Below are 17,160 nucleotides of genomic sequence, written 5' to 3' on the forward strand. Positions count from 1 at the left end.
ACCAGCCCTTCTTGAGGATGGGCACAACGTTGGCCAGCTTCCAGTCTTCTGGGACCTCTCCAGTGAGCCAGGACTGCTGATAAATGATGGAGAGTGGCTTGGCCAGCTCCTCTGACAGCTCTCTCAGCACCCTAGGATGGATCCCATCTGGTCCCATGGATTTGTGGGGATCCAAGTGGCTGATCTGGGAAAAAGAGCAATTAGACTGAGTAGAAAAAATCCACAGAGTAGTGAAAACAATGTAACCTTTTAGAGAGAAACCAATAGTATGTGTTAAATTAGAATAGAATTAACTATGCATAAGACTATAAATAATGAAGTGTGGAACAATAAAGTTGGATGATTACTATCACTCATATTGAGTGCTGTCGTCCCTGTCTCCGTTCTCGTCAATTACCCATCCAGGCTGACCGTCTGCCCCAGCGGCTCATCTTCCGGCACATTGGCACAGCCTGTTCCTGCGCCTTCCTTGAAACAGGTCCAGCTCTCCTGGACCCCTTTATTTTTAAGGGCTTTATCCCAAGGAACCCTCTGAGTTAGTTCCTTGAGTAACCTGAAGTCTGCCCTCCAGCAGTCCAGAGTGGAGGTCTTCTTGCTGCCCCTCTTAGCTTGACTGAAAACTGAAAATTCAATTATCTCGTGGTCACTGGACCCCAAACACCCTCCAACCACCACATCAGCCACCAGCCCTTCCCTGTTGGTGAAGAGGAGGTCAAGCATAGCCTTACCCATGGTAGGCTCACGCAGCACCTGGGATAAGAAGCTGTCCTCCATGCACTCTAAGAACTTCCTAGACTGTCTCCCCTCTGCTGTGTTGAAATCCCAGCAGCTGTCAGGCAGGTTGAAGCCGCCCATGAGAACGAGGTCAGGCGATCCTGAGACAGCCCTCAGCTGCCTATAGAATGCTTCGTCAACATCTTCCTTCTGGTTGGGTGGTCTATAACAGACTCCAACCAGGTCTTCCCTCTAATTCTTACCCACAAGCACTCAAACCAGTCGTCCCTAATCTCCATCTCAATGGCATCTAGTGCCTCCCTGATGTACATGGCCACCCCTCCACCCCTTCTTCCTTGCCTCTCTCTCCTGAAGAGCCTGTAGCCATTGACTGCAGCACTCCAGTCATGTGAGTCATCCCACCATGTCTCTGTGCTGGCAACTACATCATAACTTTCCTGCTGCAGCAAGGCTTCCAGCTCCTCGCTTGTTACCCATGCTTTGTGCATTAGTGTACATGCACTGCACCTAGGCTTCTGGTTTCACCTCTGACTCTATCTTATCACCCCCAGACTCCTGCCTGAGAGAACTAGTTTCAGCCCCTTCCCCCTCTGAAACTAGTTTAAAGCCCTGTCAATGAGACCTGCCAATTCCCTTCCCAGAATCTTTTTACCTTTGGGGGACAGGCCATTCTCATATACTGTGACCTTTCCCCTCCTCTGGGACAGATGTACTCCATCTGTTGCCAGCTGACCTGGCCTCTAAGCCACTTGTTGACTATAGCTGCTGACCTGTTCCTTCTTGTATTCCCTCCTGCAGCTAAGGGTATTGATGAAAAATTCTTTGTGCACCTGCCTCCTCAACCAGGTCTCCCAGGGCCCTGAAGTCATTTTTGATAGCCCTGGGAGTTCTGGTTGCAACATCATCATTCCCTAACTGCATAACTGGTAAGGGAGAGTAGTCAGAGGGCTGCACCAGGCTACGCAGCCTTCTAGTAACATCTCTAACTTGGGCTCCTGGGAGACAACAAAGTTCCCTATGAGATGGGTCTGGCTGACAGATGGGGCCCTCTGTTCCCCTCAGGAGGGAATCACCAATAACAATTATCCTCCTCTTTTTTATGAGGGAGCAGGTCCTGATGCCAGGGGAAGGCTGCTTAACCTTAAGCTGTTTACCCTCAGGGAAAACCTCCAGCAGCAGGATCACCTCACCCTCAATCTCCATTGCCCCATACCTGTTAATGTAACACCTATCAGCTGGGATGTATAGATGTATAGTATCTGTTTAAGTGAAGGTGGACCAGTGCACAAAGAGTAGGTGTCCATATTGTACACAGGTGTATTTACACTGTAAGTGCTCTTTATTCCTTGTGCAGCATGCACCATTGTTCACTGGAGCTGAAGACTGATTTAGCTTCTGAATGCAATGGCATGGGAAATGAGATCAGCACAGGCAATAGTATTTTGAGTTATTTTAAAATCTGTATACAAGAAGACATAAAATTAGACCACTCACAAAGTATTGTATAAACAATCCAGGCTTAGTGCTACTGTTTGATATAAGTAATCTAGACTGAAGTTATTAACCATTTCTGAAGAAGTCTTTATTTCCCTGTATTTGGCCAACTAGCTCTCAAATTGAGAAGGATCTCAACATCCTTTTGAGCTAATTTATAAACTCCCAGTTCATTTAATGCTGCTGTTGCAGATGGCTGGTTTAGCTTTGATGTTTCATTTTCTGAAGCTGACTGTAGTACATCCTTGAGAAGCAATGCAGAGCCAACATTCAGGTTCAGGATGATGCAGGCTTCTTTTATGCTAGAGGAAAAAGTTACATAGATTAATGTGAGAAGCACCCATAAGATACACTTCTCTCTTTTTCTGCTAACAGTGACTGACAACAAAAAACAAAGTAAGTCTCCACGGACTTCTGAAAACGATCAGACGTATTAAACTGAAAGGTATTGCCTAGATCAAGGCAGATATTATACTTTGTCTCAGTCTCCAAGCCATTTCCATTATGTGTATTCCATAAACACCAGTATTTTGGCTCCCAGTGTTCAGCATGGCTTTTACTTCCCAAGTTTTTCCACTAGCATTAAAATGACAGAATAGGATTTACCACTTTATGCATCAAAAGAAGTGTGACCAGCAGGGTAAGAGAAGTGATTCAACCCCCCTGCTCTTACGAGACCTCTCCCGGAGTACTGTGTCCAGTTCTGGTGGCCCCAGCATAAGCGCAGCATTGAACTGCTGGAGTACATCCAGAGAAGAACCACAACAATGGTCAGAGACCTGGAGAACCTTCCCTATGGGGACAGGCTGTGAGAGTTGGGACTGTTAGTCTGGAGAAAAGAAGATCCAGGGTGACCTTACAGCAGCCTTCCAGTACCTGAAGGGGACCTACAAGAAATCTAGGAAAGAACTTTTTACAAGGGCTCATAGTGATAGGATGAGAGGGGACAGCTTTAAGCTTGAGGAAGGTAGATGTAGACTAGAAATTCTTTACAGTGAGGGTTGTGGATTCCCCCACTCTGGAGTTGTTCAAGGCCAGGTTGGATGAGACCTTGAGCAACCTGTGTAACAGAAGGTGACCCTGCCCATGGCAGGGGGGTTCTGGAACTAGATGATCTTTAAGGTTCCTTCCAACCTAAGCCATTCTATGAATCTCGCCTTCCCTAACTACGTTTTCCCCTAAGATAATTACAAACTTCTTACACAGTACATTTAAAGAGCAGTTTAATAGACAGTTCCTAGAATCTGAATATTTTCCCTCATAAATATCATTAGGAAGGAAACAGATACCTTGTACTTGTCACATTGTTTCTAGTCTACATATAGCCAGGTACCCATTATGCATCATTTATGATGGTTGCTTTATGTGTGCTTCCTCTTATGCTGGCAATAATGTGCATGTGTCAGTTACATTTATAATGGTGATGTGTTAAAAAAAAAAGTTAAACCAGAAGATGACACAAACACAACAATTTAAGAATGCAAATACCTTCACTTTGAAGGCCGTGCTCCATATTAAAACATTCAGACTCATGCCTCATTAGCCTGAGAGTTTAGCACTAGACTCTTTAGAAGACTGGATTACTTACAAAATACTAACCATGAAGACAGCTTCTCATCAATGAAAGCAACTAGACTGCTGTACAAGTGGGAACATAGAAAAAATACTGGTTTAAACTAACAAAGAAAATGTAATACGTTTGATCTACATCACAGTACATTAGAGGCTGGAAGGGACCTCCAGAGATCATCAAGTCTGACCCCCTGCCAAAGCAGGATCACCTAGGGTAGTCTGCACAGGAATGAATCCAGGTGGGTTTTGAATGTGTTCAGGGAAGAAGACTGCACAACCTCTCTGGGCAGCCTGCTCCAGTGCTCTGTCACCCCCACTGTAAAGAAGTTTCTCCTCATGTTGAGGTTAAATTTTCTATGTTCAGGCTAATCCAGCCCACTGACTATTACCCTTTGCTGGTAATACAAGCTGGGAGTGATGAAATTGACAGAAGGGCACCAGGGCAATTAAAAAAGAATTCAAGGCCCTTGGACAATTGATTGATGGGGCAGAAGCTCAAGTGGTGTTCTACTCAGCTCCCTCAGTGGCAGGGGAGTACACTGAGAGGAACAGGAGGACCCATGCCATCAACAATTGGCTCAAGGGATGGTGCCAGCAGCAGAATTTTGGGTTCTTTGATCATGGAGCAACTTTTACTGCACCCGACCTGCTGGATCCTGATGGGGTGCAATTATCTGGAAAGGGCAAGAGAGTCCTAGCACTAGAGTTGGCAGGGCTCATTAAGAGGGCTTTAAACTAGGTCTGAAGGGGGTGGGGTAAGGAAATCTATCGAGACTTCAGCAAAGCCTTTGACGCCGTCCCCCACAGCAAACTGGTGGCTAAGCAGTCAGCTCATGGCTTAGACAGCAACACTCTGTGCTGGGTTAGGAATTGGCTGGAGGGCTGAGCCCAGAGAGTGGTGGTGAATGGTGCCACAGCCAGCTGGCAGCCAGTCACTAGTGGCGTCCCCCAGGGATCAGTGCTGGGCCCCATCCTGTTCAATATCTTCATTGATGATCTGAATGAGGGGATTGAGACTGTCATCAGCCAATCTGCAGATGACACTAAGTTGGGAGCAGATGTTGATCTGTTAGAGGGCAGAACGCTCTGCAGAGGGACCTCAACTGGACAGATGGGCAGAATCCAAGGGCATGAGATTTAACACATCCAAGTGCCAGGTTCTGCACATTGGCCACAACAACCCCATGCAGTGCTACAGGCTGGGGTCAGAGCGGCTGCAGAGCTGCCAAACAGAGAGGGACCTGGGGGTGCTGATTGACAGCTACCTAAACACGAGCCTGCAGTGTGCCCAGGTGCCCAAGAAGGGCATCCTGGCCTGCATTAGGAATAGTGTGGCCAGCAGGAGCAGGGAAGTCATTGTACCCCTGTACTCTGCATTGGTTGGGCCACACCTTGAGGACTGTGTCCAGTTCTGGGCCACTCAGTTTAAGAAGGACATCAAGACAATTGAATGTGTCCAGAGAAGGGCAACAAGGCAGGTGAGAGGCCTTGAGCACAAGCCCTATGAGGAGAGGCTGAGGGAGCTGGGGTTGTTTAGCCTGGAGAGGAGGAGGCTCAGGCAAATTAGAATAAACCAGGTCGGAAGAGACCTTCAAGATCATCGCGCCCAACCTATCATCCAACACCACCTAATCAACTAACCCATGGCACCAAGCACCCTGTCAAGTCTCCTCCTGAACACCTCCAGTGATGGTGACTCCACCACCTCCTTGGGCAGCACATTCCAATGGGCAATCACTCTCTCTGTATAGAACTTCTTCCTAACCTTCAGCCTAAACCTCCCCTGGCACAGCCTGAGACTGTGTCCTCTTGTTCTGGTACTGGCTGCCTGGGAGAAGAGACCAACCTCTGCCTGTCTACAGCCCCCCTTCAGGTAGTTGTAGAGAGCAATAAGGTCTCCCCTGAGTCTCCTCTCTCCAGGCTAAGCAGCCCCAGCTCCCTCAGTCTCCCCTCACAGTGCTTGTGTTCCAAACCCCTCACCAACTCTGTTGCCCTTCTCTAGACTCGTTCCAGCAAGTCAACCTCCTTCCTAAACTGAGGGGCCCAGAACTGGACACAGGACTCAAGGTGTGGCCTAACCAGTGCAGTGTACAGGGGCAGAATGACCTCCCTGCTCCTGCTGGCCACACTGTTCCTGATGCAGGCCAGGATGCCATTGGCCCTCCTGGCCGCCTGGGCACACTGCAGGCTCATGTTCAGCCTACTATCAACCAGCACCCCCAGGTCCCTCTCCACCTGGCCACTCTGATCCCAGCCTGTAGCACTGCATGGGGTTGTTGTGGCCAATGTGCAGAACCTGGCGCTTGGATGTGTTAAATCTCATGCCGTTGGATACTGCCCATCTGTCCAGAGAGACCTCATTGCTCTCTACAACTACCTGAAGGGTGGTTGTAGCCAGGAAGGGGATGGTCTCTTCTCTCTAACAACCAGCACCAGAACAAGAGGACACAGTGTCAAGCTTCACCAGGGTAAGTTTAGGCTGGAGGTGAGGAGAAAGTTCTTCACTGAGTCATTGGTCATTGGAATGGGCTGCCCAGGGAGGTGGTGGAATCACCGTCCCTGAAGGTGCTCAAGAGGGGATTGGATGTGGCACTTGGTGCCATGATCTAGTCATGAGATCTGTGGTGATAGGTTGGACTCGATGATCTTTGAGGTCTCTTCCAACCTTGGTAATACTGGGATACCTGTTCTTCCTTGTCTTCTTATTGTGCACAATCAAAAAGAGCTTTGTCCCTCTCCCCTCCACTTGACACCCACCCCTCAGATAATTATACACATCCATCAGATCCCCTCTCAGTCGTCTCCAGACTAAACAGCCCCAGGCCTCTCAGTCTCTCTTCATACAGGAGATGGTTAAGTACCCTAATTGTCCTCAGGGCTCTCTATTGGATTCTCTCCAGCAGGTCCCTGTCTCTGTTGAACTGGGCAGCTCAAAACTGGACACAGTATTCCAGGTGTGGTCTCACTAGGGCAGAGTAGAGGGGGAGAAGAACATCCCTGCTGGATACGCTTGTGATGCACTCCAGGGTACCATTTGCTCTCTTGGCCACAAGGGCACACTGTTGTCCCATGGCAAACTTGCTGTCCAGTAGGTTTTTCTCTTTGGAGCTTCTTTTGTCCCCAGCTTTGGAAGTCTGTGCTCTTTGTATTTCTTCCCTAAGTTAATGTATATGAACATCCTGACCACACAAAATACTCCAGAACACATGCCACAGTTTGTTGCTATGCAAGTAAAAACTGCACAAACAGAACTTCCCTATTTGTAAACACTGGAAGCATAAATGATCCTTATACGATCAAAGCCAACTCTGAAAAACTCACTGGCAATATGTAAAACATTCAACTGAACAATCACTTCTGAAACACTGGTAAATCAGAAATTTGACTACTTACTGCTTGAAGTAGTTTTCTGGCCTCTTGCAGTAGTGTGAAAATAAAGGGAACAGATTTCGACTCATGTCAAACTGGAGTTGTGCTGCTCCTCCTTCATTGAAATGATTTGCCATAATTATCTGCAAACACAAAGAGGTACATCTGCTGTTGCAGCTACAACTGACACCTACTACACTGTATTCCATAGGGCACAACTGGCTGATACCTACTTCCTGATATATGTATATGTCCACTTTCTCTGCAAGCATCTGCCAGAAAACTTTGAACAGCGAGTGACAGAGCTGCTGTTCCAGTTGTAGCAAGCGGTCTCTTAGGGTCAATAACATTGGGCAAGCTGTGCTTGATAAAGACATGACTGCTTGCTCGGCTTGAGATGGTAAAGATAACCACCTGAAAGAAATTATCACACTGAAGTAATTGTAATTCATATTACAACTGCAGCTAAAATTATCCTTTAAGAAAAGCAAACAAACCCACCCCAAACCTTACCCAATTACAATGGTTCAGACAGAGTTCTCCCCTCCCATTTCAAATCTAAAAGCAACCACAGGCTAGTGCTATATCCAGATTTCATTATATACTAAACTCAGTTTAGGTATAACTTTATGAACATGTCATTCAGAGAACCCCATCTAATCTTAAAAAAAATTAAAATTCAAATCAAGTGGTTGTATTCCTTTCATGAAGCATTTCAGAAATTCTACTGGGGAGCAAACATTCAAGCAGCCCTGTGAGACTGTAAAGACAGAACAAGTCATTACAGGCATATCATATTAACTCCAGAAAAATAATTCTTGTCAAAACCAGAATTCTTCCTAGGGTTTTCAAGATGATGCTCCCACTGATTGTGGAACTGCTTTAGAAAACGTAGCAGTGAGATAGTCTTAAATAAACATTAAAAGAGTTTTCTAAAACTTACAACCCTTTGCTATTCCTATTCAGGAAAATAATTTTCCCTATATTTACCTCAATATTTTTAATATGAAATAATATTGTAATAGGGGAAAAGAGTAAACTGTCAATCACCTCTCTTTTTTGTACAGCTTTGCTGCATCTTTGACCTCTCTGAAGACATGATCTACTTGCCGAGACAGCATGTCATGTTTCAGGCGTTCCAGAAGCTGAATCATTTCATCAAAGACAGAGCTCTCCATTGAAGCCAGCTGCCCTAGCTGCAGTTTACTGACAGCATTACTTTCTGCACAAACCTCCAGCTCAGCCTGCTGTAGCTGCAAGAAGAACTAGAGAAACAAAACCAGACTATGAATAGTTCAAAAAGTAAGCTTACCATTTGAACTTTGCATTGGCCCTTTAATAGGCACAGTTCTAGAAAACACTCACCTGGCATATTTATGAACTTGAGCTTTTAAGATTTTAAAACCACTTTCTTATCTTTACCCATGGTCTTAATCTAGCAAAAAGCAAACCACAGTAGTTTAATCCTAGCAATGGAACTGATATGGGTCTCAGAATCAAGAGCAGATAGATAATGAAAGAGACCTTAAGAAATACCGAAAAGGTATTTAAGATTGACAGCACAATACTTAAAAAAACCCAATACCCTGCTTTTGATCTTTTTGATGTTCACAAAAGTAAACTACAATCTTTAATTGTCATTTGTTTGCAAAATAATTATGCATTAAATCAAATAATCTGCTGGACTGACAACAGCAAGAAAATGGATCACGTTTAATATGACACTGGTTACCACTTGGTTTTGCTTTCAAGCAGATCAAGATGCTTATCCACACTATACAACATGAAGGCTGAGAGCGCCAGTTTCTTGTGAAGATGAAAAGAAGTTGCAGGCTGCTCATCTTGCACACGATACCCATTACTTTACGTGCAACAGGTGTTTTGACTTATGTACCAATAACCACTTTAAGCTAACCTGCCACGGTTGATACATAGGCAACCACATGCAATTCAACAGCAAAGCTGTTAACACTGGCTCAGAGATCTCCGAAAATCAGCTCACTACTTTTTATTTTTTTTTCCCCAATCCAAAGCATACAAAGGAGATTGCTTTGTCTGTTCAGATTGTTCCATTCCCCCCCAGGCTCTCTTTGCATTTCTATGGAGAGTTTACAATTAATGCAACTTATATTTCAAACAATAACCTGTCCTTATTTATGCATCTCTTCTCAGTCTGAATTTACATCTTGTTCTGGTTTCTTTCATTAATCAGTTCTTCTGAATACACTTAGATAAACGGTGTTGAAAGTGTTTGTTATGAAAGAAATACCCAAAGTCTATTTAAAATTTTATTTAAGTATAATCACTTACCACATTGTCAGCCCAGTCTGCTAACACTGTTGCTATGTAGTTAACAGCATTAAGGATTGCACAGTATCGGAATCCTAAAGAAGCTCTAGTCTCTTCCTTCATCACTTGAGTTAATCGTATCCTGAAATCATCAACTAACTCCTTCTGTAGACCCAGGAACTGTAGTCTTCTGGAAGCTGATGGAAGATTCTTATACCTGTCTGGAAAGACATTCATAAAAGGCTTTTAGGTTTTCCAATGCTGAATAAGAGCTCTTCAAAAAAGAAACATCAATCATCTTTTATATAGCCCAACACCTAGGAGGACATCACATAGTATTTAAAACAGCTGACATTTCAGTAATTTCAGGGAAACTACTCAATGCAAAAGCAACATGTAAAGAAACCACGTCCTTCCTCCTCCTGATTCCACCAGTATTTTGTATTCTAACACTTGAAGCAGTACATAGTTATACCACGCTGTTCAGTGTGGCCCCTACTAATTGTCTCCTAATGCTCTGTCCCACCAAAGCAACCATTCTGAGTTGTCACAGATTTAAAAGGAACGGTAGCATTTTTCTATTAGTGCATTGTAATTGCTCTTAAGTATGAGCAAACTTTAATATTACAAATATCAAGTTGGGTTTTTTTAAATAATTTGTAAAGAAGTCGCTAGCTAAAGATTACTCCTGCTCCACTTAGTGTCCAAAATACAAAATGAGTAGGAAAGCTTTTATTGCATTGCAAACATCACAACTTTGTCAGCAGTACTCAGCAAATAATGCTGCAATTTCTTTAGTCAAGAAATCTGTTTCATAGAATCACAGAATGGTCCAGGCCAAAAGGGACTGCCAAAGGTCATCCAGTCCAACCTCTCTGCAGTCAGCAGGGACATCCTCAACTACAGCAGGCTGCCCAGGGCCTCGTCAAGTCTTACCCTGAGTATCTCCCGGGAAGGGGCCTCAACCACCTCCCTGGGCAACCTGTTCCAGTGTTCCATGAAGTTTCCTGAAGTGCTTTTTTACTATTCATTCAAAACAAGAACAATGATTATAGATTACCTGTTATAACTAACAACAGAGTCATAAAAGTTTCAGCACAGTCTGGAACTTTCATTTCATCTACATCGGTGATATCTTTGTATTGTGATATCCATGCAGCCTCCGATGAAAGCATAGAGTCCATTTTCTGTAGAGCAACTGAAACACACAAAACTTGTAAATTCTTTTAAGTTTTTAATAATAAATACAAAATTTCTTAGCAAAACCTCCTCTAAAATATACAAACATAAAAGCCTTATCTCTATTAAATTCAATTTTACATTTTCAGGTTACAAAAACTACTGACAACTGGCTTCATACAACCCCAGCTTCTATGTATCGCAGTTGCAATGCTATTAACTATGTCAGAGTCGAGTGTGGGGGGTGGTTGTTTCTGGGGTTTGGGGAGTTTTAAATAGTTGGCTTGCTCCTTTCCAATACATTTCCCTTTCATTTTTCAAAAGTTAGTACCCTTCCCCTATTTCAACTTGAAGTCCATCCTTGTCTGCACACAGGTAAATGTAACATTTGTTTAAAAACAGCCCTACTGGATTCTCTGCAGCTTAAGGGGCTAAAGTCCTGAAACCCACAAAAACACTATCAAGAGCCTAACCAATTTTTAGACAAAATAATCACAGTATAAAAATATGTACATCTCATGCAGTAGCCTTGTCCAAGTGACTTATCCTATTTGAGAAGGCCATTCTATTTTTGTTAAATACACACATACTTTCTAACGGTGCAATATAAATAACAGAATCTACAGTCTTACATTTTTTTTCCACTGATAGCCACCTTTGGAAGCAGGATTCTTCTGACAGAATATGCATGCAACTGGGAAAGCTGCTGAGATAACCATGAACGCTGTATAACTCTCTCTCAAACAGAAGTACCTCATCCACAAGGTGACAAAAGAGTGCGTCATCGTACAGCAGACATGGAATATCAGTAGCCAACTTCTCCAAAATCAGCATTACTAGAGCACGAGAGAATTCAAGCTTTTGGAAGAAAAAAAGTGAGTAAAATTGTCACAAAACACATACAGTGACTTAAGTCTCACCACATACTTAAGTGAAATCAGTGGAACTGGGCTTACACAAAAATTTATGGTAAGCTGACTCACAAACCTATGAAAGTCCTTACCCCAGCATTCACTGAAGATCCTGCCTTGTTCAGTATTGGCTGGATTTTGTCATCAAGGAACTTTGCATGATTTCCAATCCACATGAGTACTTGTGTTAAATACCACTCAGGCTTATTTTAAAAAGAAAACAAATTATTAAACACAACCAAACAACATTTATTCAAGTAATACGAATATTTTAAGTCAAACTTCTGAAAATACCAGTCTCTTCCCCGCCTTCTCTGGGTCTCAGATCATGCAAGTCTTTAATTATCTCCTACTGGGTTTTATTTTCATAAAAGCAGCATTATGTTTAATACACCAATTAATCTGTTCCTGCTCAAGCAAAACCTCCATTTATTATCTCTACCTACTTCACTGCTTTCTCACTCATAGGGTCCTCTTTCCTGTTTCACATACTTCCTCCTGTTCTTCTATGAGGTCTTTATTTCTTACTACAGCAAAAAGGATGCATTCCTGGAAAAAAAAATTCTTCCCAAAAACTCGATTCTGTCACTGTATCCAACCACCACTTCACCTTTCCCTTGGAAGTAGGAAATCTATCACATTCTCATTTCACATTTTAATGCCTTTATGCTTTTCCTTTTTCCAGACCAAATAATATGGGTAAATAATTAGCGTTAGAGCAAGCCAAAGCAGTTCCTGTCCTCATGACTCCCAGCAGCTGAAGGACCTTCTCTTGAACTGCACTTGCATTTTCCACATTTTCTGTGTTCATTTTCACTTGCCTACTCAATTTTTTTTATTTATTTTTTTTTCAATACTCCCTCCTTCCCCAGCTTCCCCAGATCATTGTGATGTCTAAGCTTGTCCTCTGAAATACTCATAATCCCTTCCAAGCTGATGTTTTTGAAGAGTATTTTCTTTAGTCCAAGCTATTATTTTGGGGGGGGGGCGAAGAGAACAACCACCACCAAACAAAAAATGACACAAGAAGCAGCAGCAAACACACCTAATTTGAGCACAGCCCTGTTGGATTGTCTTTCTGATCTGACTGAAACTGCCTGTAAACTCTTGTTCAGAAGCTTTTTTAGAAGAACAGTTGTTCACCTGTTCATAAATTGTCTTGGATGTAATTTTCCGCTCACTCACGGTATCACTTCATGCAGTTCTAATAAACCTCTTCCTCACTAATGTATGTAACATTGTTTTTAAAAGCACTGTAGTAGCAACTATCAAGGTTGCAAATATATTTAAACTTACACAAGACTGTCAACATAAGTACACAGACTTGCGTAACTAAACTTGTAGAGAACAGCTCCAGATGAATTAGAGTAGCATTAACAACACATTGAAACCTGTTCCAATGATAATTCTCAGATAAAAATCCTCAGTCTTTGCAGGTAATTCATACAAGAGAGTCAGTTTCCTTTGTATGTCAGTGATAAAATTTAACCCAGAAAACTAATTATGTAATGCCTTACATAAATGTCTTTTAACAGCAGAATCCAACATTTTCAGTTTCATGAAAGTAGCAAAATGCAATGCCAGAAATCCAAGTTGCAGCATTGTACAGCCTTTGAGCCTGAGTAATAAGGAACAGTGAGTGCAAAACCATTTCCAAGGAGGCAGAGGTAGTTAATTGTAACTTCTGCAATGATGGGAGTCAAGCTAAGATTGTAGTAATGCAGCCACGCAAAGGCAAAATACTGCCTGGGCCATGGAAAATGCTTGTGTATCTGAGAGGCCTCCAAGAGCAACCCTGATGTCTGTCCACACTTAAGTAGGCACAAGAACTGCACAGTTTCGAAGAATCAAAAGCCCACAAAGCAAAGCGTGAGAGCTGTACAATTAAAATATGGCAATCTATCTGTTGTTTAAAGAACCAATTGTGGAAAGAAAAAGAGAGAACGCTGCTTTCTCCCACACCTTGTTTAAAACATTGGTTTGTTTATTTCCAGTGAAATGGTACTTGAATCTTTTCTGAAGAGGATTCAGCATGATCTGTATTGGAAGGATAATGGGTGGTGATGGGGGTAAAGAGTACTTTCCTGGCAACTGTTTAGGTTTGGTTAGCAGCTCATCTCTGAGTTTCACAGTCAAGGATAAATTTAACTGTTGGATTCTCCCAGCATCATTATTTCAGTGGAATAGGTTTATACAAATGAACATTTGAGGTCTTCAGTTCTTACTAATTGAAGGCAGTATTATGTAATCAATAGTATTCTTCAAATATGAAGGATACAAAAATATTTCAGTTTATCTGCTATTTAATACAACTTGGGCTGCTAAGGATTATTTCTTCAATTCCAAAACAAGTCTCTTAATTCAGTCTGATTTAGGAAACCTGTATAATTAAAAAACTCCTCACAGAAACCCACCATTAGTAGTACCAAACACAGGGGCTGTCCCAAGAGACAGACTTACTTGTATCTGTTAAAGGAGGATAAAAGAAGAATTATGAGACTAATAAATACATAATTTCCCCTTTTCAAGTAACTGATTAAGTGACACAGTCTGCCAGACTAAAGCCGTTACCATTTCAGAGTTGAGTAAAATGACCTTTTATGATTTAAAAAAAATCCCAAAACAAAGGCACCACATCTAGCATAAATTGCTTGGTTGAGTTCTATCTATGCTTCATTTAATTAGGAGTGGGGAAAATAAAGTAACAGGATCAGCAGCAGTGCCTTCTGATTAGCCTCAGAGGCAGACTACTCTTGCAACACAATGAAAATCCTGCTGTAGTCTCCCAGTTTTTTGCAAAGTCTCCTGCTGAGAAATGTATCCTCAGCTTTCCCTCTTTTCCTTCTGGGACAGGACACAGTAAAAATATTAAAACTGACTTCAAGTAAGACTATGAAATGAAATGAAAAGCATTAGCTGTGTGAAATAAAAGACACATCACCATTTATTAACATGGGTAATATTACTGAACTATATGAGCCCTGATCCTCATGAAACCTGAGCTGGCAAGCTGGCACCTACCATGAGATCACTAGCTTGGATGAACTGGAATGATAATGTTGCCACTGCCTAAAAATTTGGCACAGAGCATTTTCTAAACAAACAACAACAAAAAACCCCAAACCACCCAACATTGTAATGTTAATACAAAAGCAATAAAAATTCAAATTATCAAAACTTTAAATAATTCTCCTTGAGAATATGCATCTCTCACATTCCTATTTCTTACTAAAATACACCCCAACTAGTTAAAAGGATACGAGATCTGCAATTTCAGAAGCTGACAAAACAACATCTCCAAATTGTTGTACACATCTGGAGAACTCGCTGGCGCAGCAAGGCCAAACACTTGAGACTGCGGTGGCCCCACAAAGGGCCAGTGAAGCTGGGTTAGTACCTCTTCAAAGTCACTGCAAGGCAAAACAAGCACTGTAACATGACCTTACAGCACAACGCAAAGACAAAGGAGTGACACTACATCCCTTACCTAGACAATTTATCCTTAAGAATTTTATGCCAGAATTTAACAGTGGATCTCACAAAAGCAAGAAGATGAGAACAAGACGACTCCTGAAGTTTAATATCCAGTTCTGCCATGAACGCTAGAGTACTGGCTGCCTCTGGAACATTGTTTGTCATCAGATACTGCTGAATGCTATCACTATAAAATACAAGAAGATTCAAGGCAAAAAACCCTGCATTAGAATTAACAGAAAAACATCATTTGTATATTGAAAAATGAAGATAAGACTTCCGTATAGATTAAGTATTTAAGGATGGGAGACACGTGGTTGCCAGTCTCAGAATCTTTACCTTAACTCTTCTATTCGTGAAATCCATTTCAGATAGGCCAGGTGTCGTTCAATCTCTTCTACTTGACCAATCAGTACATCAAGATCCTCCATCCACGGCTGAGCTTTCAGTAAGTGGCTACTGACTGACTCAAACAGAAGAGTTTCATCTTCTAGAAGCTGATTCAAAGACTTTTTAGAGTCCTCAGCATTCTTTAAGGCATTCTGAATTCTTTTAGGGACTTCTGATGAAACTGTAAGGACCTAAAAGTCACAGAGAAGTCAGAGATAAAAACACTGCACTGTATAGCACAGTACTTTTTGAGACCTTAATACATTGCTTTAGTTTAGTTAAATATACTTCAGTCATACAGCATAGTCAAAAGAAGAAAAAAAAAAAGAAAAAAGAGAAAAAAAAGAGAAAAAATAAAAAAAGAGAAAAAAGAAAAAAAGATGCTTACCTGTTCTTCTAACTGCTTCTTATTTTCAGACAGTTGATCAATAAGCCTGTCTAGCTTCCTAAGAGAATCATAGTCATTTCCAACTTCTCTTTCCACAAACTCAGAAATATAGTATGGGATATCACAATGATCCAGATCTCTAGCGACCTCCTTGCTACCAGCAATGGTTGCCATATTTTCTTTCTCTGCAGTGCTGATCAGACAAGTTTTCATTAGCCACCACTAAGTCAACACAAACAACTATTGATCTATTGAGCGCACAAAACTTCATCAAAAGCCAGGCAGTTCAATTTGAAACGCCAAATAAAACATTCACTGAGCACACTGCTTTAATTTACTGGCATAAGTCTTAGCTGAAAAATTACAGAAGCCTGCTCACACTTGCAGCTGGTCACTTATCATACATTACTACTCAAGGGAAATACGCTTCTTAATTTCTTTCTCCACCAGAGCTATTAAAGTTATTAAAAATTTTACATCTATGCAATATGGAAAACTCAAAAATACCGGAAAAACGTTTTTTAATGTTTTTATATATACAAAGCAAGATAGCACACAACATTCTGGTTTACCTTTTCATATAGTTTAGGATGTTCCAGAGATCTCAGCCGATGACCAATGTGCCGCTGGCAAAGTATCCACTCAGGTCTGGCAATGATTGGTAAAGTAGAAGCATCACTGAAACACTTGTAAGAAAACAGAGTGCAACCAAGACACTTGCTGACCCATACGCTTGGCAGCATCGAGAGCAAGCTAGACCTGAAATTGAGAGGGTGATCACACAGTGCAACAGAAGAGGCCACAAAGTTCAATTCTCAATTTTTTAATGTCTCTTTTAAAATAGTATTTTTTAATGGATATTTTATCTTTGCACTCTTATCTGTTATGTACTTCAAGTGAAACCCCCTATTAAACAGGCAGCAGGAGTAAGAAAATGGTGTAGCTGACAGGCAAAAGTTGGAGAAGCAATAGAGAGCACCAGAAAGAACAAACTGGAAGACCAAGTGCATTGCTTAAGTGAATAAATAAAATAACAGTAAAAAGCACCGTGCTGTCTGCTGCAATGGAAACAAGTAGTAATGCATTAGACTGCTGCCCAAGCAGCGCTCCTTTCTTGCTAGAGGCACGCATCAGGATACAGGAGACACGCAGCTGCACACCCACCTTCGCCAGAGGCCAGACCGTCTCAGGGAGCGTTAGAAGACTCTCTGGGCCCCGGGGAGGCGCTAAGCGAGGCCCTCCGGCGCCCAGGACCCAGATCAGGCGGCAAAGCAGCCCTTCTTCTGCTCCAAGCTCTGCCTCGAGCTCGCAGACTGGACGACACCCAGTAAGGACCTCGCCAGCGGGCGCAGACAGCGG

At 42.3% G+C, this 17,160-nt stretch overlaps 1 protein-coding gene across 1 annotated transcript; it reads right to left on the reverse strand.

Annotated features, from left to right (window-relative positions):
• Positions 1–2,032: 2,032 nt before the first annotated feature.
• RINT1 (RAD50 interactor 1) lies at positions 2,033–16,463 on the reverse strand. The gene is made up of 14 exons (XM_068160884.1): positions 16,374–16,463; positions 15,802–15,994; positions 15,363–15,604; positions 15,037–15,210; positions 14,810–14,959; positions 13,512–13,668; positions 11,642–11,752; positions 11,271–11,496; positions 10,520–10,657; positions 9,481–9,680; positions 8,221–8,435; positions 7,404–7,584; positions 7,195–7,313; positions 2,033–2,531 (listed from the first exon to the last, which is right to left on the reverse strand). The coding sequence occupies exons 1-14, from the start codon at positions 16,379–16,381 to the stop codon at positions 2,318–2,320; spliced, it is 2,328 nt and encodes a 775-aa protein (XP_068016985.1). The 5' UTR covers positions 16,382–16,463; the 3' UTR covers positions 2,033–2,317.
• Positions 16,464–17,160: the final 697 nt, after the last annotated feature.

Source organism: Melanerpes formicivorus, unplaced genomic scaffold, assembly GCF_026170545.1.
Source record: "Melanerpes formicivorus ecotype bairdi unplaced genomic scaffold, bMelFor1.0.p_v2 SCAF_54, whole genome shotgun sequence".
Lineage (NCBI taxonomy): Eukaryota > Metazoa > Chordata > Aves > Piciformes > Picidae > Melanerpes > Melanerpes formicivorus.

Coding starts and splice junctions, on each gene's coding strand:
- RINT1 (XM_068160884.1), bottom strand. Junction 14,960..15,036: donor CTTAAGGATAAATTGTCTAG/GTAAGGGATGTA, acceptor TTTGCCTTGCAG/TGACTTTGAAGAGGTACTAA. Junction 2,532..7,194: donor CCAGAAAACTACTTCAAGCA/GTAAGTAGTCAA, acceptor TTTTTCCTCTAG/CATAAAAGAAGCCTGCATCA.